Below are 21,034 nucleotides of genomic sequence, written 5' to 3'. Positions count from 1 at the left end.
GAAAAGCATAGTTGCTTCTCCGTTCCTCCCTAATCCCTGCACTCCCAGATCACCAGCTAGACATACCTTCCTTTCCTGATTTCTTTCCATTTAATCAAAATATCTTAAGGCTCAAAATGAGCTTTGCAACCTCTCCGCAATGCGCCCAGGGAGCCTGCTGTGCTGGGGCGGGGGGGTATTCCCTTAAAAAGTCCGGAATTTGCTGGATTTGGTGGGCCCTTCAGCTGGGGTGTGGGATCATCATGCATATGGGGCAAGGGGCTGAGGTACCTCTGGGCAAAGATGCTGGAGGTACACCCGAATAGCCACAAATTTTTAAGCACTCAACTCTGCAACAAATTTCCCAGGGAAATGCTGGCTTCTCCGTCGCTTGATGCCTTCAAATCAGGGACGGATGTTTTTCTGGGAGATGTGCTCCAGCCAAACATAATTTTTTGGGTTCAGTACTGAGATAACTGGCATGATTTAATGTCTGTGACACAGGGAATTTCACCAGATAATGTTTTGACTAAGGGAAAAAAAATACCCCAATAATTCAATCAGGACCGAGCAGCTGTGACTCTAATTGTTTTAGACACCGAAGCACGGCAGTGCTTGGGTTTTATGTTGCCCTGGCACTGCGCACACCGCTCGTGCTCGTGTAACAAAATCATTTAAAACAGTGCAAAAAAAATGCAAATTGAGCTTGACACATCATTTTGATGTTTGATGTGAGGCTTGCCCAGCCTGCAGCCACAGACACAGCCATCCCATCCCCAGCCCGGGCAAGGCACTGGGAAGCAAGACCCAGTACGGGTGCTTTGCTGGCAAAGCAGAAATTGGGTTTCCACTCCCTTCACTGCACAGACAGAGCAGAAGCTCCTCGGGTATTTCCACCAGCAGCCTGGTTTTCCTTTTTTTTTGTTTTTTTCCCAGGATGAAAGTTAAAAATATGTCCTCAGACATGTTGCTCTGAGCAGTCTGCGCTTTTCATATTTCATCCTTTTTTTTTGCTTTTGTTTTCCCCATAAGGAGTACATGAAAAGGAAGGCGAGGGCGGGCTTGTTTGGTTCTTATTTTCTTTTAAAGCTTCATTTATTAGCCAAGCCATGACGCAAGGGCCTGCCGCTTCGCTCTTTGCAGAGGGCTTTGCTTGTTTAGCATCAGGCCGGGGTGGGGGGATTGCAACACTCTAGGGAGTACGAGGGAGGAGATTTGGGGTGACCCAAGGGTGCGTGGGGAGGGGGAGAGCTGGGATGGAGCAGGGGATGGCTCTCTTCTGAAGACGGCTCATCTTCAGGATGCTCCAGTTGGATTTGGGCGGTTTGGGATGGGACTTTTTTTCTTTTTTTTTTCTTAAGGAAAAATAACACATTAGAGCACAGGTTTACAAACCACGAAGTAAAGGAAGAGGTTTGTAAGCAACCTGTGAGCTGGTGAGTAGAGCAGCATCTCTGACAGCTGACTTTGGGGAACATTTACAGCATCCCTGAAACCGGCACCTTTCAAACAGCTGGAAAAGCCTTTTCCTGAGCTGCCAAGTTTCCGTGAGAATTTGACAGCTTCAGCTAATTAATCATTTAAATTTAACTGAAAAGGGAAAACAATGCCATTGTCTTTGGGAGACAAAAATTCTGGTGTCATGAGCTTCACAACCCTTTTGCATTCATGGCAGCATCTGTAAATATTTGGGCTTTCTTTGAGCTTCTAGCCCTGACGTAGGGCTGGGGAACTGGGGCAGTGGGTGGCTTGCCCTCGTCATCGTCTCACATTTGAAAGAGATGCTTTGACCTAATAACCGCTGCTGTTCGGGAATATTTATTAATGGGTAGTGTGGTAATATTAATAAGTGACTATTAATTACTGGGAAGGTCCCAGATAGGATTTTCTGCCGGGGCTGGGGGCGGGCCACACCCAGGTGGAGCTGCTCTGAGAAGTTCATGTTAAATCCCATTTGTGTTAAATTCTTCTTTGGGAATTGAGAATTAAAAAAATGAGAACATCCTCTTCTGAGGTGTCTCAGCCTGTATTTCTTCTTATCTTCAAAGTCTTTTTCTCTCCCCCTCCCACATCCTTTCACTACATTTCACATCTTTCACCTTCCCCCCCTCTCTGACCATGAGCAAACGGGCATTGATAGTGCGGCAGAGGCAGAGGGACATGAGCAAGGCTTCTTGTACAAGTCAGGGAGAAGGTACCAGACTGCCCTGAGCTTCTGGATGCTACTGAGGATGGCTCCAGATGGTTATTATTTTCCCTTAATTAATCTCCTCGTTAGCAATGAAGCTGTAAGACAGGAAGTATTTCCATGAGAATCCTTAAACGCCACTTAGATTTTGGAGCTTTTAATTTGGTAAGCAATTCCGTTTTATAGTGATGGAATAAAAGAATGAGTGTTTAGTGTCTTTGTAGAAGCAGAATTTTGAAAAAATGACCATTTCTGGTCTAACAGGGAACATCTGTGCTGGGGACGGTTGCTTTGCCAGCTGCTGCGTAGGGTGGTGCAGAACAAAAGAGGTCCTGTTTATCTGGCCATCCAGACTTGGACGGTTGCATCCACCGATAGGATTTTGAAAGCAAAAAAGCAATGGGGCAGATTTATTTTGGGCTAACACATTGGGAGCAGAAGATGCCAATAACACGTGTTTCAGAGTATTTTTGAACTAGCCTGGAAGGAATGGTCAAATTCCTCAAGTCCTGCTCTCCTCCTCCTTTGGTTTGCTGTTTTGTACTATTCTGGTCAAGTCCACAAGAAAAAGTGCAAAAAATGATTGCGATGTCCCAGATACACCCCAACTACACCCACCCTTGGTGGGTGCATGCGTTTTTATCAGCTCCTCTTATTTTAAAGAACAGATAGATGCCCAAGGTCCTCACCCACCGCTGAGCTGGGGATCCTAACGTACTGCTCCGGCCTGCTCGCAAGTGAACAACCCCAAGTTGGAGCAAAACTCCTCCAAATTCACTTTTTCACCTTTTTAGTGGGGAAAATTCCCTGTGGATCCCAATGTGAGTTGCTGTCACTGCTATACCATCTCGTTGCTATTCCTTTGGGTATCGCTAGGCAGGACTCCTTCCTACACATCCGTGTCCTGAAGGCAATCCTGGCATGAAAAGGTTCCTACCTGAAGCAGCAGTAGGAATGGACACCTCCATTCCCCCCACCCCGGGGCCAGCCGTGCCCACCACGGGACCTCAGACAGATGCTGAAGGTTTCGGTGCCGGTCATGAGCTGAGGTGGTGATGGGGGTCCCCTGCTCCTCCCCGTGCCATCAGATAGTTTTGCAGACCTCGCTTGCTGCTAGACATTTGTTCTGCCCCCATTGCATCTGATGGGCATTAATTCCAAGCAGCAGTGAGTCATCATCCCCAGCTTATTGCTGCCTGCTGTCGTGCGAAGGGAAAGTCAAAATAATGCTTTTGCTGCTTGCACTGAGTCAGGTCAGGGGAATGATGGCATCCCCCCAGCAAGGGACCTTCTCGTGACACCTCTCAAACCATGAGCTGGGGATCTGGGCTGGGGAACCCTTTTTCCCAGGGCAGGGGGGTTCCCCTCCGGCTGTGGCTGTGGGTTTGTTCCCGTGCCTCCCATCCAGTCTCTGGGCACTGACAGACCCCTCTTTCCTACAGGCTGGTGGTGGGAGCTCCCTACGAAACCAATGGCCAGCAGAAGACGGGAGATGTCTACAAGTGCCCAGTGACCAGCGAAACCCACAGCAACTGCACCAAACTCAACCTAGGTACCACACACCCGAGGGACAGTGAGGGGAACTGGGCATTTCTAACACGGTGCTTTTTATCAGTGCTTTGGTCTGTAAAGATGCACCCTGTTGCGTTGCCCAGATTGTTCCCAAAAGCATGAGGACTGCATGTTTTAGGAGGATTTTTAGATAAGGAATTATTTCAGGTGTTCACGTTACTCCCGGTGCCGAGCTTTAAGCAGCGTTAGGGTACAATCAAGCAAATTGGAATAAAGTAAAAAAGGTTACTTATTTAATATAGCTTGAACTGGTTTATTAAATGATCAGGATAAACTTATCCATGGATAATGGTGCCACTAGCAAATACCCAACTGCACATGGCAGTGTCTGTGTTCCCTCTCCAGGGAATGCTGGGCCGATGTGCCCACTGCGGCTGGTTCCCTGGACACAGGCGAGTTTTGCTCCCAGCATCCAGCCTGACCCTGCAGCTTTGGTATTTGGGGAATTATCACCCAGCCCCACCACCCCCAGGCCCCATCACTGCTGTGTCACAGGAGGAGAGACCCCGGGGGTGCTCCGGTCCCGCAGACATCCCAATCCCATCTCCCTGGATGGAGAGGGCGACTGGTTTCTCAGGATTTCTCGGGCTGGTCCAGCACCAACCGTGCCGACAGCACAATATCGTGATATCGGGACGTGCCCTCCCCTGGTCGGGGCAGTGCAAGGCACGGGGGAGACAAGTCCCCTTTGCTGCCCGAGGTGGGATGCCCAAAGGGCAAGTCCCTGTCTCAGTGGGGAACGTGAGAGCCGGGGACTTTCTCATGGTCCTGAGGAGCATCGCTGGGCTTTGGGGGCAAGCTCTGGGATTTTTTAACACTGGAGCAGCTGTTCTCACTTTATTTTTCATCATTATGAATCTGAACCCTCCTGGGTTTCTACCAGAGCTGATAAGGGAGGAGGAACTTTGGATCATCTGCAATATTTGATTGATTGGCTCCAAATCTTTTTTTTTTTTTAAACATTGTTTTCTTTTTTCCTTTTTTTTTTTTTTATTTGCTATGAGAACATCGAGATTCTTCAAGGAAATCTCTCTCCTGTGTGTGTAAATTTGAATCTTGCTAAAAAGCAATCTTTTTTTCCATTGGAAACAAGTTTCAAATTAAAAGATCAGTTCCATGAGGACATCCTATTTTATTTGTTTCCCAATTAACTTGTCCAGTTAGCACAATCCACTGAGTAATCCATTGAGTAAAACCAGACGCAGAGCTGCCTGGTGGGAATGCCAAGCTGACAAGGAGCGTACACCAGAGATGACTGTAGCGTGGAGAAGCACGAGCTGATGTGGGCCTGGGGCTCTGCCCCTGCCCTTCCCATGCCGAGCAGGCAGCGGGTGCAGGAGCTGGCTGGGAGCATCCTGCTTCCCACCGCAGAGCTGCAGTCGCAAGGTGTAGCATACCTGGGTACCAGAGCATGACAGCTGGGTATCAGCATCTGCAGCCTGGACCCTGGAGGATTTATAATGTGAGCTAAAGCCCCTTTTTCTCTGGCTTTGCTGCAGCATGCATGCAGACAGCGGGTCAGAGCAAGCTCCGGGCGTGCAGGCGAGAGCCGGGGCTGCAGCCAGATGGTCCGTAGGGGATCAGTGAGGGGTTGCTGGAAGGTGCTCAGCTTCGGGCTGAGCTCCTTTGAGCTCTGGGTTGTGGCTCTCAGTTTCTGAGCCTCCACTCAGTTTAAACCTCAGTAAGAAACTTCCAAAGGCCACAGGCAAAGAAACCAACCCCCCAGTTTTACCATTAATTGCCTGATTTCCTCCTTCTCAGTTTGCTTCTCAGGCAAAACAGCAAAGGGGGAGCCCTGGGTCGCGGGGAGCTGCGTTGCCCCCTGAAGTGGAGGAATGGCTGGGTTAGGCAGCATTCGAGTCACAGCGAAATGATATTGGCATTAACAGAAAGACAAGGCTGCCCTGGGGGCTGTTCCCAGTTTCTGGGCTGTGACATGGGAAACAAAGGCAATGCACAAAGATAAATCAGCCACTAAATGCCTGCTGGCTGGGCAATAAAAGATGAGATGCTAGAGCCGCTCAGAGAGGTTTCTTCCTAAGGACTGACTATGTAAGAGATGCCGTCTCTGACTCACAGCTTAATTCCCTAGAAGACTTCTCTTTCTTGGTTGTGGCATCTAAGAAAAAAAACAATTCTTATCTTGACAACTGCTTCCAAAGAAAAGCAAAAGCACAAAGTCTGCAGTGTAAGTAGGCAGAGACAGCTCTCCTCCAGCTGTTCAGCTGGGTTCCCTCTTGCTCCAGAGATGCCAGGGAGCACCACGGGGACATGGGCTGGGTGCCCGGCATCCCTGCCCGGCAGCTGTCTCTAACCGCATCCTCTCTCCGAAGGACGGGTAACACTCTCCAACGTCTCCGAGCGGAAGGACAACATGCGTCTCGGCCTCAGCCTGGCTACCAACCCCAAGGACAACAGCTTTCTGGTGAGGAACGGGGGCTTCGGCACAGCCTGGCCTCCCTGCGCCGGGAGGTCGCTGCAGGGTGCATGTGTATCAGCGTGTAAAGGCATGCAAAACCAGATGCATGTACAAAAGCATGTAAAGGCATGCAAATACACCTCTTTGTGTATTTTTATATATGCTGTGTGCACCGTGGGGCTCACAAACCTCACCTTCCATGGGGAAAAAGATGCCAAAGGAGAGGACAGCCTTGCAAATCAGCAATTAAAAAGTGGCAGTTTTAAACCCATCCTCGATGCTTGATTTTCTCCCCCAGGCCTGCAGCCCTCTCTGGTCCCACGAGTGCGGGAGCTCCTACTACACCACGGGCATGTGCTCCCGGGTCAACTCCAACTTCAGGTTCTCCAAGACGGTGGCTCCAGCTCTGCAGAGTACGAGAAACAATCTGCCCTGCGGCTCTAATCCCGCCTTTGAAGTCAGAGGGAATTTCTGTTCTCTAATCGCTTCAGTCCCATTGAGAAAACAAAGCGATGTCAGTGTTTAAGCGAAGGCAAGAGAGCAGAGGAAATGGTTGCAGGGAAGTGATTCAAAGGGGGTTACGTATACAGACATCTGGTAAACATTTTCCTTTTGACTGACACCCGGGGAAGACAAAAAATACCTTATTCTTCCAAAACCAGAAATAAAAGTATCCAGAATATTTTATCAGCACAGCTAGGAAGGCAAAATAGGGAAAGAATTCAGACCTTGGCCACACAAAACAAAGAGCTCATTGACTGAAAGCTAAGTATTTGGGCCCAAATTTGTAAATTTGGATATGTGATTTTATTCTGAGGTATTAAATAAGCTTCCTGGCTTTCCTGTGGGTGGTAAGAAATTGCAGAAGCCCATCCTGCACCGTTGGGGCTCCCAGAAGCTCTTTGCCCCAGCCAGGCATGGGGTGTGATGCCCCAGTTCCATCACCCGTTTCGTATCGATTAATTCTCATGGCGTAGAGCAGGGCACAGGAAAACAGGACTTCTGGGGGACAGAGGCAGCAAAGGCAGAGCCCACCACCAAATTTTCAGTGTCGCTTCCCTCTTTATGGCCAGAAGATGCTTTTAGCCCTCGCTGCAAAGGGTAATTGGGGTTTTTTTTGAGAGAAGGTGGTTAACGAGCAGAACGTTACCATTTAGCAAGTGGGATGCTGGAGGTTGGCTCCTCTCCCTGGGTCCCGGGGGGAGCAGGGGATCGAGATGGTGGCACGAAGCTGAGGACCACAGTGATGGAGCGACCCATGTGTGACTCCAGTCTGTGGATGCGCTAACCCATAAATGCCTACATCAGGTGAAAAGAGCAACTGATAAATATGTGTCACTGGGAAATTCAGCATCTTCTGGTTTTCTGCAACTTTTGTAAATAATGTTATAAAATATAAGCAAAATAGAGAGATGACGCTGAGCAATTTTCCCCACTGAAAACCAGTCAGCTGGCTAAATCCTTCACGGCTCATACTGCAGAGCCGAGCCCTGGGGTCCTCGCTGGGGTTTTTGGCTGTCTCGTTGCTGAGGATTTAATGGGAAGGGGAGGAAATACCCGACTTGCGTTATATGGCGAGTACAGGCAGGGCTGAGGAGTGACTCAGGCATAAAGCATTGCTCCGCGGGAGGAACAGAGGCCGGATCCTGCCTGCAGCGGGCCACTCTTTGAAGTATGCAACTATATTAGACCGGATAAAGGTCCAAATCTGAATCAGAAAAGATACCGCTGAGTGTTATTCTTAGAAAGTTATCTGGTCTTTTCTCGGCAGAGAGGATGCTTGTGGCTTCTCTCTACCTTATTGAAGCCCAAAGGTCTTTACGAATGATTGAAATAAGATTTTTTTTTCAAAGAAATCATAAGAGCAAGTACCTGACTGCGAGGAATGAAGCCATAAATCTCTCCTTTGCAAGCATTGCCAAGGTCTTTCAATAACACACTGCGTATTTTTCACAGGATGCCAGACGTACATGGACATAATCATAGTTCTGGATGGATCAAACAGCATATACCCTTGGGTTGAAGTTCAGCACTTCCTGATAAACATCTTGAAAAAATTTTATATTGGCCCTGGCCAGATACAAGTAAGCCCCTGCACAACTTGTGCATCCCTCCGTGTCATGCAGAGTCCTCTGGCTGTCCTCACGGGGCCCTTTTCAATGTCCCTTTTCTGCCAATATGCTGTAATTTGGGGCCGTGCTTTTTCAAAATAAACTTTCATTGTATGGATATGAAAGCTGAGCCCATGGAAATAATGCTCACATTAATGTCCCTAAATGAGCTACGGAGAGAGCAGCACCCCACACCCCGACCAGGCATGGGGAAGATGAAATCATACGGAAATACAGAAGTATTGTCCTGTGCCAAGGCAGCTTGTTGCAGCTGTGAAGAGCTCTCCATCCTCTTCCTATTAGTAACCGTGGGCTGATTTGGGCAGGGATTTGTGCAGGGATATCCTCAACAATTTGCACAAATAACCCCCTGTTTGGTCCCATCTAGAGATGCTGTGGGTCCACAATGGGGCACAGCACATCTGCATCGCCCCAAACCTTTATAGCAGGGCAGGGGTGGCTGCACATGGGTGAGAACAGAAGTACAATTGAGCATTATCAATTGTCCCATGGAGGGAAAAACTGGAGGAAATGGGGACAGAGTGACTGATTTTTAACAGTGGCTGTTATTTCATGTGGTTGACAAAGCCTGCTCGTTTTGTCGCAGGCCCTCACTACGCAGCAGGTTGTTGGCGTCCTTTGTGATATTCCTTTAATTCCTAGGTTGGAGTTGTTCAGTACGGAGAAGATGTCGTCCATGAGTTTCATTTAAATGACTACAGGTCTGTAAAAGATGTGGTAGCGGCTGCCAGTCACATAGAGCAAAGAGGAGGTACAGAAACCAGGACTGCTTATGGGATAGAGTTTGCTCGGTAAAAATCGTTCACCTTCCTGTTTATTCTGATAACAAGTTTAAAATCACCATTTATTTTTCTTCCCTCTCTCCCCCTTTGCTTTTCCTTGCTGCTTAGAAAGCAGGGGATACCGCCAGGCTAAAAATGCTTTTGCAAAAAGGCTTGGTCCTCAAATTAATGTTTTACAAATGATGCAAAACTGCCCTGTCCTCAGTTGCAGCTGGACCAGAAGGAGGGCGCAGGGACAGACTCTGAAAATATATCCTTTTTCTGAAAGCACCCCAGAGCTGAGCTCTCAGCCCCCAAACGTGACCCCACGTCTGTCCCAGGCACTGTAGTTCTTCTGCAGACCCCCGTTGGGTACCCAGGAGCTCGGTACAGCCGTGACCCACAGCTCCATCTCCTCTGTTATTTGGGGCAAGTGCCTGTTCCTGCACTTTTTTTGCCACAGCCCGACCACTATTCCTGGTGAAGATTTAGGGCATTTTGCTGAATTAAAAACTCCTCTCCTGCAAGAACCCAGCCCTGTTGGTGAAAAAATCCCCTTTTAAAGTCCTAAAATGTTTCCTGAGAGTCCTGCACCTGTTGCACCTCCCCAAGGGCTAGCAGCCCACCAAACACCGCTCAGTGCTTTACAGTGAGGGCGATTGGGTGCGTGTCTCGGCAGCCGCGACGGTTTCGGCAGTGACCTGCCTGGCGTGGCTGAGCAGCCCAGGGCATCTCTTCAATTGCAGCTCGGAAGCATTTCAGAAAGGTGGCCGGAAAGGGGCAAAGAGAGTAATGATTGTAATCACAGATGGAGAGTCGCACGACAGCCCAGACCTGGAGAAGGTGATCGAGGACAGCGAGAAGGACAATGTCACCAGATACGCAGTCGCAGTAAGTGGAGGGGGACCCTTTCGGCAGCGAACAGCTGCAAAAGCCATGCAGAGCTCGGCGGTGACCTGTGTGCCCCAGTGCAATGGGCCTGGCAGCGCAGCCCACCTCCACCACTCCCGGTGCATTTGCAGGGGTCTTTGTTGCTGGTCCTGCTTTTGCAGGAGGCAGTGGGATGCTCAGCTCTGGATTCAGCTGCCAGAGCAGGTGCTGTGGCTGGGAATAAGCAGAACTCTGCGTTGTGCCAGGCACCCAGATTGTATGAGGGGTGCCCAGCCTGGGCTGCCTGGAGGAATTACAGCGGCTCCTTGCTCCTCGGTTTGCTCCCACAATGGGGTGTCAGATGCCAAGGCTGTTGGGCTCCTTCCATATGGATACCCCTCAGGTGCTTTGGGACGGCTCTATCCATCGCATGAAAACCCAAGTCTTGCATTTCTATTTTAAACCTAGGTACTGGGTTATTATAACAGAAGAGGAATCAATCCCGAAGCCTTTTTAAACGAGATAAAATTTATAGCGAGCGACCCAGATGACAAGCATTTCTTTAATGTCACAGATGAAGCAGCACTCAAAGACATTGTGGATGCTCTGGGGGAAAGGATATTTAGCTTGGAAGGTGAGTGATGCTCCTCCCCGACAAATCCCTGCTGGCAGGCTGCAGTGGGTTGCTTCAGGTGTACCATTGGTTCTCCATTTGCTGAATTTGAATGGGTCACACTGGGGGTTTCCCTAATATCTGTTTGATACAGAACCTAAAATCATACTTTGAATATCTTCATCCATAAAGAAGTGTCTTTATTTTGAGTGGTTTGCATCCCTCAAGCATCAGGAGCACAGATCCCCTCTCCTCCAAAGGACACCCTTCATTCTGGCCACTGGTATTTGCAGAGCTATGGTGGCTCTGTCCTTTATAGCAAACCTTTGAAATTTGTTATGGGGGTCATCTGGTGTCAGCATCTTTCTGACCCATCAAACTTTATTCAAACCCAGCCAGGCTATAAACAGGCAAAAACCACACATCAACTGCCAGGGACTCCCTGGAGTGACAGACATTGTGGAGTTATGGGAATAATGTGGGGGTTTATGGTTTATTGGCTGAAATTAAATATCAGGAAATATTTTTGTTCTAAATGACAGCGCTTCTGTCTGCCTTGTGACAAGTTCATTGGTCTCCAAAACTATATTTATCTAAATTTCATAGGAAAAGCACATCCTGGGATGAACAATTGAAACAGAAGATGGAGGGCTTTCACTGAAAATTAAGCATCTCAGGGTTTGGGGTAATTTTGATCAAACCAGCTCACAAACTCCCCACCAGTTTGCCAGTTACCTTGGTCCAGCCAGCCCAACGCTTCTCTGTGGAAGAAAGCTTCCCTGGGTGAGAAGCTTCACCCAGTTGCAATTACGAAGCAAAATCCTCTAAATCCACATTTTTGTGTGATCTTGCAGCTAGAAAAGGAGAGAACCGCACCACAGTAGAGCTCCCAGTACCTATTAGCAGCACAAGTTTGTGTAATTGCGGTGATTTAGGGAGCAACAGGCTCATTTGTTGCAGCTGAGGTCCTTTGTGCTCCAGGTGGGGTAGAGGTGGATGCTCATGCCCTGCCAACCCACCAAGGCACCACTCAGCCCCTCCAAGAAAGCAAAGCTCACCATTAAATACAAATTTCCTTTTTTTTTTTTTTTAGGAACTAACAAGAATGAAATCTCCTTTGGCCTGGAAATGTCCCAGACTGGGTTTTCATCACATGTTGTAGAAGTAAGAGAGTAAATGTGGGGGTTTTATTTTTGCTCCTGCCTGTGCAAGCAGGCACCCTGGGCTTTTTAATCATCACCAGCCGCTGCAGGTGGAGAGATGGGTATTTGGGGCAAATTATTAATCGTGAAGCTAAATTGCTAACATGAGCATAAGGAAGAAAATGCTGTTGGTGCTGGTTTATCCTATGGGAAGGGAGCTGCTGGGAGACCAGTGCCATCCTTAGGACCAGCCTGCAGCAGCTCCTCCCGATGCCACGACCTCTTGAAAAGGACGTGCTGGGATGTGCCATGGAGGAAGGTGCTCGTCGGTGGTGGGGTGCGGAGGACGGTCAGTCCCTTTCTGCCCTCTGCGGGCTGGCAGGTCCAAGCAAAAAGCCAGCAGGGATTTCTGCTCAGAGTTTTCCTGGGGAGGAAAAGCATGCTGAAAAGATATGAATGGGGTGGAAATATCATTCCAGCATGTTTAAAAATCTCCATCTTTCCAGGTGTGCTTTAGAGAATGGTTTGCTTGACTTCTTTTTTTTTTTTTCTTTTTTTTTTTTCTTTGCCATTTGTGAGATTTCTCCCCCCCGCCCCTTTTCTGTAAAACGTGCGATTTCTGGGAGAGACCATTTGCTGGTTTTCTCTTCTGTGCTCTGCAGCCTCCAATAAGTATATAGTCTAGGAGTTGGGCTTTGGGGGACCCCCATATGTGCTCTCACACAAAACCAGCCCATCGGGTCCCCTCGTCCATCTCGGTATGAATCGACTTTGCCCGTATGGGCAGTGAGGGGGACGATTGCCTTCACTTGGCAAGAAATACTCTCAGACTACTTCTGCTCTCCCACAGGACGGGATCTTGCTGGGGGCGGTGGGTGCCTATGACTGGAATGGAGCCGTCCTGAAGGAAACCAGCAGCGGGAAGGTCATTCCCCTGCGGGAATCTTATCTCCAGGAGTTCCCGGAGGAACTGAAAAATCACGGAGCGTATTTAGGTAAGAAAACTGAACAAGGCTCTGCTGCCAGGGCTGAATTAATGATTTTATGCTTAATAATAGGAAGCACAACATATTTCTCAAATGACTCATAGCAGCCAGCGCTCCCACCATAGGCAGTACCATGCCTGGCTTCTTGCAAGCTCCCATGGGCGCGAGACCTGTGTTGCCCTTTGGTCAGGGATGTAGCATACGTGAGCATCCTCACCTGGGAAGAGTCCAGCGTCAACCACAGCGTGCAGCACAAAAGTGATTTAAATGCAGAAGTATCTCAGACACCAGCCAGCCCTGGTCATCCGCAGTGCTTACCGGAATGGTTTAAAAAGCACTGATGAAATTTCATGCCTAGGGAGGAAATACCTGCTGGGTTAATCCATTCCATGTGCGGCTGTTGAAGCCCCAGAGTAAAAATATCAGCCTGGTTTGCAAAATGAAGCCTTTCCCTGGAGATGTGCGTGCCAGGCTGAGCTGCCCCGTGGCAGGGAGCAGTGTGGGATGCTGCGGGGTCGCCTGCCAGTGTGTTGGGGCTCTTCCCTCCACTGGGGACATGAACAGCCCCTGGACACGTGGCTCATCTCTTGGGGTGACAGCAGAGTGTCCCCTGCGCTCAGCTGCGAGCACCTGGAGTGGGGACAGCTACAACTGTGCAAGGGGTACCCGTGACAGTATGTGGGAGCTCAGCTGGGCTCTGTCTTTCCCATTGCCTGGAGTAAGAAATCCAGAAATATTAAGGAAACGCCGGTGCATCCTGCTGTGGAGCAGCCCAGCTCGCCCAGTGCCAGGACCTGGGGGTTTCAAGGCTGATGCTTGGCTTAGGAGTACAGAGACACCCCAGGTCAGGCCAATGCCCAGGAAAAGGGGTCCATAAACCCCAATAATCCCTGGAGACACTCAGAATTAAACAGGATGTGACCCTGAGTGATCTGATCCAGCTTCACGGCTGGCCATGCTTTGAGTTTCTAATAATTTAAGTAGCATTTAAAACTGACTGTGAATGTGCAGGAACATGGAGTTTGAAAAATAGGGTTTTGCAGCCCCAGCATTATATTCCTACATAAGCCCATCTGCAACCACAGGCAAGTGCCGCAGCCCAGTGTGCAATGTGTGGTGTCGGTGATCCCGGCATAGAAAATAACCCGTCTGGGTAGGAAAGAGGGATTGCTCAGGGTGATTTGCTTGCAGAGGGTTACTTCCATAAGGACTCGTGAGCAACGGTCTTGATGGATTCATGGCTTTTATTGGACTATCAATGTTAACATCAAGCATCAGCAAAGTCTTTCACGCTTGGCTTTGGACGTGGTGTTGCCGAGGTCTCAAAGGAGCAGTGCAGTGGGTGCCACAGCCTCCTGGCGAGCACGCGCCTCGCTAGTGTTTGTTTAACTTGATGTGAGCCATGAAGTAAAACACTTATCAGGCCAGGAATTGGACTTGTCTTCAATGAAAGAAGGATTTTGCACGGGGTTTGCCGGCTGCATTAGGCAGTGCCAAAATTTTTGGCACGGCTGTGCTGCTCAGGCTGTAGGTAGGACCTGAGCAGGCAGCTCAAAGCCCAGGGTCAGGGCACTAGGGTTTATTGGAATGACTTTATCTTTGAAGAAATCTGGGTTTCTAGCTTCCCAATCTGGGAGGTGGCCAGAGTTGTGTCAGCAGCTGGGGGCTAATGGAAAGCAGATCACCAGGCAGCGGCTGGGAGCAGGCAGGCAGCTGCTCAGCTGTGCTCACCCCGCGCCTGCCCCCCCCCTGCTTCCAGGTTACACCGTCTCCTCTGTCATATCCACCGAGCATGAGCGGATTTACGTTGCGGGAGCGCCCAGGTTCAACCACACCGGGAAAGTCATCATTTTCAGCATGCACAACAACCGAAATCTCACCATCCACCAAGCACTGAAGGGAGAGCAGGTAACGCCGGGACACATGCTGCCAATGGTGCTGCACTGATTTTTCCATGTGGCATGCATGCTCCTCCATCAATCCTCCCCCTTCATTCTGCAAACTGTTCCATTTAAATGGCTCAGCAGTGTAGAGCATCCACGGGCAGCTGGGGATGTCCTGGCTGTCGCGGCACCTGCAGCTCCAAACTGGGTGGCCGTAGCAGGGACAGGGCTTGAAATGTCCCTGTCAGGGAGGGTGGCAGTGCCCCTGCACGCCGGGAGCATTGCTCCCACCCCCTCCTCTGTCTTCTCCAGATCGGCTCTTACTACGGCAGTGAGATCAACTCCCTCGATGTCAACGGTGACGGCATCACCGATGTTTTGCTGGTGGGAGCCCCCATGTACTTCAGCGAGGGCAGAGAAAGGGGGAAGGTTTATGTCTACACCCTGCGGGAGGTATGTGGCAGCACTGCGGGGGAGAGCCAGGGATGCCGCAGGGGCCGGGGCGTTCGGGCGCTAGCGCGGGAACTGTGTCCCCTCCTGTCACCTCCCCAGGGTCGCTCCAGGCTGCACTCACCCACCAGCTTCCATCAAACATCACAGGGCACGGCAGCCCGGCCCAAAGGCAACAGAGCTTGGCAGCACCTCGCTGGTGGCTGCTGTGAGACTCGAGGAGGATTTGTCTGTTTTCCTTGTTTATAAACAATCTCAGGGGGTTTGTTCGCTGCCAGCGAAGGGCGTCCAGCCTGCACTGGAGCAGAGCCACCTCGTCTCAACGCTTTGCTGCTCCCGGCTGGGTGAGCTTCCCGGCCCTGAGGAGGTGATATATAGGGTGCAAGGACAGGTCCTGCTGCTCCCAGCCCCGAGGAGGCGATGCACGGGCTGCAAGTGGGGTCTTTGCAACATGGATGTCTCCATCCACTTTGCCTCCCCCAAAACTGTTCCCTCCAAGGGCACCCTCCTGCCCAGGGTGGTGGGGTGCGACAAGGTCAGTCCCTCCACCACTTCAGGGCACAGATGGAACATGTGCCATCCCTGTCCTCTGCCCTCGTGCCCAGCAGTGCTCTGGGGCAGGACCAGCTTTCCTGCCGCCCTCAAATCTGGCTCAAAATGCAGTTTCTGAGCCAAATCCATCAGGATATGGGGCCACGTGGGGTGGCAAGCGGGTTGTGTTCTATATCCAAGGCTGCAGAGACCACCCAGAGCAGTGGGAGTCCCTGTATCTAAAGCACAAATTTTTATGCAATTATTTACGTAGGTCGCTGTAAAAGGAAGGCAAAGCAGGCATGGGGCTGGCATGGGGCTCATCCCTCCCCAAGGATGTGCTCAGCAGAAAGTCCTGCAGCCCTGGGAGAGCTCTCACCTCCTTCCTTAAAGAAATTGCTCACATATCGCTGCATCTTTTTTGCTTCCCTTTGAGGGTTTTCTCTTCTTGCCAGGCTTGCTGCTGATTGTTTTGGGGTTTGGGGTTTTTTTGCCTTTTCTCTTTGCCTGGCCCAGCAGAACCGCTTCGTTTCCAGCGGTGCCCTCATCGATCTGCAGAGCTACCACAACTCTCGCTTCGGCTCCTGCATCGCTGCCGTGCCTGACCTCAACCAGGACTCCTACAACGACCTTGTTGTCGGGGCACCTTTGGAGGACGAGCACCAAGGAGCAATATACATCTTCCTCGGCTTCAAAGAGACCATCCTGAAGAAGTACAAGCAGGTATGGCTCCTGGGTGCTTCAGTTGTCCTCGTCCTTCATCAGAATAAATGTCATTTGTGCCCATTTTAAGGACTGGTAGAACACAATAAATTCACACGCAGTATTGCATTAATTGTTATTGCCGGATACTTTCTTTTTTGAGGGGTCCAAGACAAAACAAATGTAGGGTATGGAAAACATGCTTGAAATTAAGGGCAATGCTAAGCACTGGGTGCAGTGAATTACTCTAGATAAGATATTTCTCACACTTGGGAGAAATAGTAAATATGCAGAGTAAATTCAGCAGAAATCTCTGGACGGTGTCTCCAAAGAGAAACTGCTCTCATTCCCTAAAGAATTATGTTTGGTGCAATCTCTTGGAAAGGGGAACCTTCAGTAGCGTGGTGGAGGTCAGCATGGCAAACCCCTCCTTCGCAGGTAGGGATGCTCCTGCTGGAAACCAGCCTGGATTCTCCCCTTTGCTTTTCAGCGGATAGCAGCTGCGGACCTTGCACCAGGCCTGATGTATTTTGGATGCAGCATCCACGGACAGCTGGACCTGAACGAAGATGGGCTCGTAGACTTGGCCGTCGGCTCTCTGGGGAACGCTGTGCTGTTGTGGTTAGCTGTATCTCATTTGGCACCCTCCTCTGCCCAAAGCTCATTGCAATATGCTGACATTTTTCAGGGGAAAACTGATGTCCCAACAATCTGACCCGTCTTTTCACAGTAATGGCCCCCTGTCTGGTGGGGCTGTGGGATTTCAATGCCATTGGGCCCTAGAAGGATGTCAGAGTTGGTTTTGCATTGAATTTCATCATTAGTTCCCCAGGAGTTTCAAATCAGTTAATTGATTTTTAGTGATTTGCCCAGGCTCCCTCTGTTCTTATTTAATAAGAACAATTTAATATTTTCAAATATTGATTAATGTTTGGAAAGGCCCTTGAAGCTGTTAAGACGGAGTATAGCTGTACCCAGCAGAGATGGGCCACCCTGGGGTCTGCCTTGAAAAGTACTATGTTCATGTAAGGGGCCAAATCCTGCTCTCGGTGCTGACCTACTTCACTGGCATAAGCAGGAGGCAAATATGTGCAAGAGATTTTATTCTTCAAATGCTACATAGATGAGCTGACAGTAGATCAGCATGCTGTGGTGGCCTTTGGTCTTCCTCAACACCTTCTTGATGTTGAGAATAAGAGTGAAAAGGTGTGAAAAGGGTAAATTGGGAGATGTGGGAGACTTTTGGAGGATGCTGCAGATGGGTGAGGGCATCCCATGCTACAGCACGTCTCTTGACCCTTGCTCACCCCACAGGTCCCGTAGCGTGGTCCAGATCAACGCCAGCATCCGCTTCGAGCCCTCCAAAATCAACATCTTCACCAAGGACTGCAAGCGGAATGGGAAGGATGCCACCTGCATGTCAGCCTTCATCTGCTTCACTGCCGTCTTCCTCTCAGCTCACTTCCAGACAGCCAGCGTGGGTAAGTGGCACGGCTGCTCACGCAACAAAAACCCCAATTCATGCGTTGTTTAGGTCTCCAACCCCGAGGCAGCTCCCAGCTTCTGCCAAGGGAAACCATCCAGGAGCTTGGCATGTCTGGAGGCATGCACATTGCCACCCACCACATCCCTTTTTACCCACAAATTTGTCCCTATCCTGGCTGATGTAGCAGGGACGGTGGCTCTGCCATTAAGCAGTGCCAAGAAACACTCCGAGGATACAACCTTACCCATGTTGAACATCTTCTCTCACCTACACCCTGGGGCCAAGCTCTCCCGCAGCTGATCTGGCTGTGGTACGTGTGATGGGGATATCACCACCACCCTGCCAGCCAGTGGGACAGGAGGGGACGTGCCCGGACTATGTCCCGCAGAGCTCATCCATCCTCCCTGCTGCAGCGGCAGGACACATCTGCTGACCATATGTGCATTTTTCCCTAATATCCTGGGGAATCTCTCTGAAGTTATTGGCCAGCTCTGCTATTAAGTCCTTGCATGTTGCTGCGACCCTGAGTCTACCCGGCGGATGCCCATGACGCAGGGGGAAGCAATAGTGGCTCAGCCCCTTGTAAACCAGCAGCAAACACTGTCAAAAGAAAATCGGGTCCCGAGCAAAGCCAAAGGAAAAATTCCCATCCCCTAGAGCAAGAATTTCAATTTGTACTATCGAATCCAGTGTTTTCCTCCTCTCTGGTATAACTGTGGAGCTTGCAGGACAAAAAGCTGAGTGGGGTTTTCTTTATTTATTTAATTTTACACTATTTCTGCCCAGAAGAGCCACCCCGTGGACGGTGCATGCTGGGGGCTGATGGCTGCTCTTTGCTTATGCACGTTTTGCATCACACTTGTGTAGTGGGTGCAAATCCCACCCTGCTTGGTGCTGGGTTGGGAACCTTCGGTTTGTTTTCAACAGCACTTCAGGAAGAAAATGATCTCCAGTAAAGCACCTAGAAGAGGAGAGTGCTCCAGGGTACAAAACCTCCAGAACTGGTACAGGCCAGCATGTGAATATATGAGGCAAATAATTATATATCCTGCACAGATTTTACACAGTGTCTTGTATTTGAAGTTCCTCATTTGACCTGGAGAGTCGATGCTTTGCCAAAAAGACATATGTGTTAGAAATAGGCAACGCAAACTATAACCTGATTTTCCCTTAGCGAGGCAGTAGGGGTTTGAGTGCCTGAAAGCCCATTCTTTGACCCAGTGTTGCTATATAGTGAGCATAACCCCAGGGAGAAGCCCTGAGGGTGTTGCTCTCCTTCCAGCGCTGCGGTACAATGCCACCATCGATGAGCGCAGGTACACGCCGCGGGCTCATCTGGACGAGAGCGGAGAGCGGCACATGCAGAAGGGACTGGTGCTGCTTGCCGGGCAGGAGCACTGCGACACGCTCCAGTTCCACGTCTTGGTGAGTGTGAAGGAGAACAAGGCTGGGGTCTCCTCCTCTGCCAACCTGGGGGGAGATGCTCTCCACCTTGTGCAAAAATAGTGATGCCCCGGGATGCTGTGAGAGGAGCCTCGATGGCTTCATAAGGCTGGAAACGAGCCTCATCCCCTCGCCTGGATTTCTTCGCGCTAGGTTTGATGTGGTCAGGGATGGAGCTGCCGGCATGCAGCAGCTGCTGGGTCCCTGGGCACTGACTTCATTACAGCCCCAGCTTGCGCTGTGCTCCTTTCCACGAGCTGCTAGCTGTGCCCTCAGGGAGGGCGTGCACTCCTGACACCCGCATCAGGCTTGTCCCCCTGCTCCAAAATTGGTGCAAACACATTTTTTCCTTTGGGAACCAAATGCCTCTGTGCCAGTCCCCACTGCTCTCACCCTCTGCACCCTTCTAACCTTCTGGGTCCCCCTCCCCGGGTGCAGGAGCCAGCAAAACCCTCTGCATCGCTTGCAAGGAACAGCTGATGCACAAATCTGGCCAAAATCAAACATTCCCAGTGAATGATGAGAATATTGCAGAGGCCAGGGAGGGCCGAGCTGCCAGACTGGCCCGGCCCCAAGCCCTGGCCTGAACTGCTGTGAACTTCTGGGAAATTCGAGTCTGGAGCTCAAGATAGAGCTTGTGATTTAGCACAAGCAGCGTCTTGCTTCAGAGCATCTAACTGTACCCCGTGCAGCTGAGGCAATATGTGAGAAGAGCTCATAGACCTGCAGGAAAAGTGCAGTTTCATTACTGGCCAGATGAGCCCCAGGTAAGGGTTGCAGGACAGCTCTGTCCCCCCTGGGGACAGCCTCCACCAAGGAGCATCCACCTTTCAGAGCCAGCATCTCTGGGGTGAAACATTTCCAGCATCATCAGACATGTACATGTGGATGGCTGTTGAGCAGCACCACTGAGCTCGGGTTGTCCCTGTCCCTAGGTAAGGGTTAGCTGGGGAGACAGGATGATTACACACCAAGGATACTAGATTGCAAAGCTTTTATTTCATACAATAATCACACGTGCCTGTAGCTCTGCCTTAGCTTGCTCTCTGATGCTGCCCCTCTATAAGCAGGAGCCCTGTCCTCCTCAACGATGCTTTCTGTCCGCCGCAGGACACAGCTGATTATGTGAAGCCAGTGACGTTCTCCGTCGACTACGAGCTGGAGCACCCTGAGAATGGCCCCATGCTGGACGATGGCTGGCCTACCTCGCTCAAGGTCTCGGTAGGTAGCAGCACCGACCTCCCAGGGTGCCTGTTATCAGGCACTTGGTCAGCAGATTTATCTCTGGATGTAACGTTTGCTTCTTTATCTTGGGGCTGCAATCCCTGGTCCTTCCCATGATAGCAATGTGTTGGGCATTTGCTGCAGCCGGGGATCACTGCCCATGTCCCTTCTCCATGGAGTACAACCTGGGGCACAAATCATCACTGAGCTGCTCTTGGTGTCCCCTTCAGGTCCCTTTCTGGAACGGGTGCAATGAGGATGAGCACTGCGTCCCTGATCTGGTCCTGGATGCCAGAAGCGATGTGCCCAGTGCCATGTGAGTAGGTCACTCAGAGCATCCTCCAACCAATATCACAAACGGGGCGGGGGGGGGCCTCTGAAACCCAGCCCCAACCCACGCTCCATAGATAATGGCATCACAACTGGTTCTTCACGCAACACCACCACGAGGTACTCCTTGGGACCTCTGCTCGCAGTGGGTCTCTGAGCCTCTGCCTGCTCCCTGCCTGGAACAAATCGGTGGTTTTTCAGGGAATCCACAAAACAACTAATATTTGATGCCATGGTGATGAGCCCCAGGGAGACAAATCAGTAAATAACAGCGGGGAGTAAATGCAAGGCTGGCATTACCCACTTGGCAATTACAAGCTTGA

The 21,034-nt window shown here is 50.4% G+C and overlaps 1 protein-coding gene across 7 annotated transcripts in view; it reads left to right on the top strand.

The window, feature by feature from the left end:
- The window catches only part of ITGA11 (integrin subunit alpha 11), an 80,991-nt gene that overhangs the window by 45,213 nt on the left and 14,744 nt on the right, over window positions 1–21,034 (top strand). For 4 of the 7 annotated variants that reach the window (XM_030015663.2, XM_030015666.2, XM_030015659.2 and 1 more), the window contains 17 exons: window positions 3,610–3,719; window positions 6,073–6,164; window positions 6,457–6,571; window positions 8,115–8,242; window positions 8,933–9,081; window positions 9,798–9,942; window positions 10,390–10,555; window positions 11,628–11,698; window positions 12,527–12,671; window positions 14,422–14,570; window positions 14,858–14,998; window positions 16,043–16,249; window positions 16,719–16,849; window positions 17,543–17,709; window positions 18,997–19,139; window positions 20,268–20,378; window positions 20,612–20,697. In XM_030015663.2, coding sequence (XP_029871523.1) covers window positions 3,610–3,719; window positions 6,073–6,164; window positions 6,457–6,571; window positions 8,115–8,242; window positions 8,933–9,081; window positions 9,798–9,942; window positions 10,390–10,555; window positions 11,628–11,698; window positions 12,527–12,671; window positions 14,422–14,570; window positions 14,858–14,998; window positions 16,043–16,249; window positions 16,719–16,849; window positions 17,543–17,709; window positions 18,997–19,139; window positions 20,268–20,378; window positions 20,612–20,697 — 2,256 coding nt within the window. The remainder of the gene's footprint in view (window positions 1–3,609; window positions 3,720–6,072; window positions 6,165–6,456; window positions 6,572–8,114; window positions 8,243–8,932; window positions 9,082–9,797; window positions 9,943–10,389; window positions 10,556–11,627; window positions 11,699–12,526; window positions 12,672–14,421; window positions 14,571–14,857; window positions 14,999–16,042; window positions 16,250–16,718; window positions 16,850–17,542; window positions 17,710–18,996; window positions 19,140–20,267; window positions 20,379–20,611; window positions 20,698–21,034) is intronic. The other 3 variants (XM_030015660.2, XM_030015662.2, XM_030015665.2) reach the window with 2 other exon arrangements.

This window comes from Aquila chrysaetos, chromosome 5 (assembly GCF_900496995.4).
Source record: "Aquila chrysaetos chrysaetos chromosome 5, bAquChr1.4, whole genome shotgun sequence".
NCBI lineage: Eukaryota > Metazoa > Chordata > Aves > Accipitriformes > Accipitridae > Aquila > Aquila chrysaetos.
The sequence above is the reverse complement of the archived record's forward strand: the minus strand, read 5'-3'. Positions and strand labels throughout refer to the sequence as shown.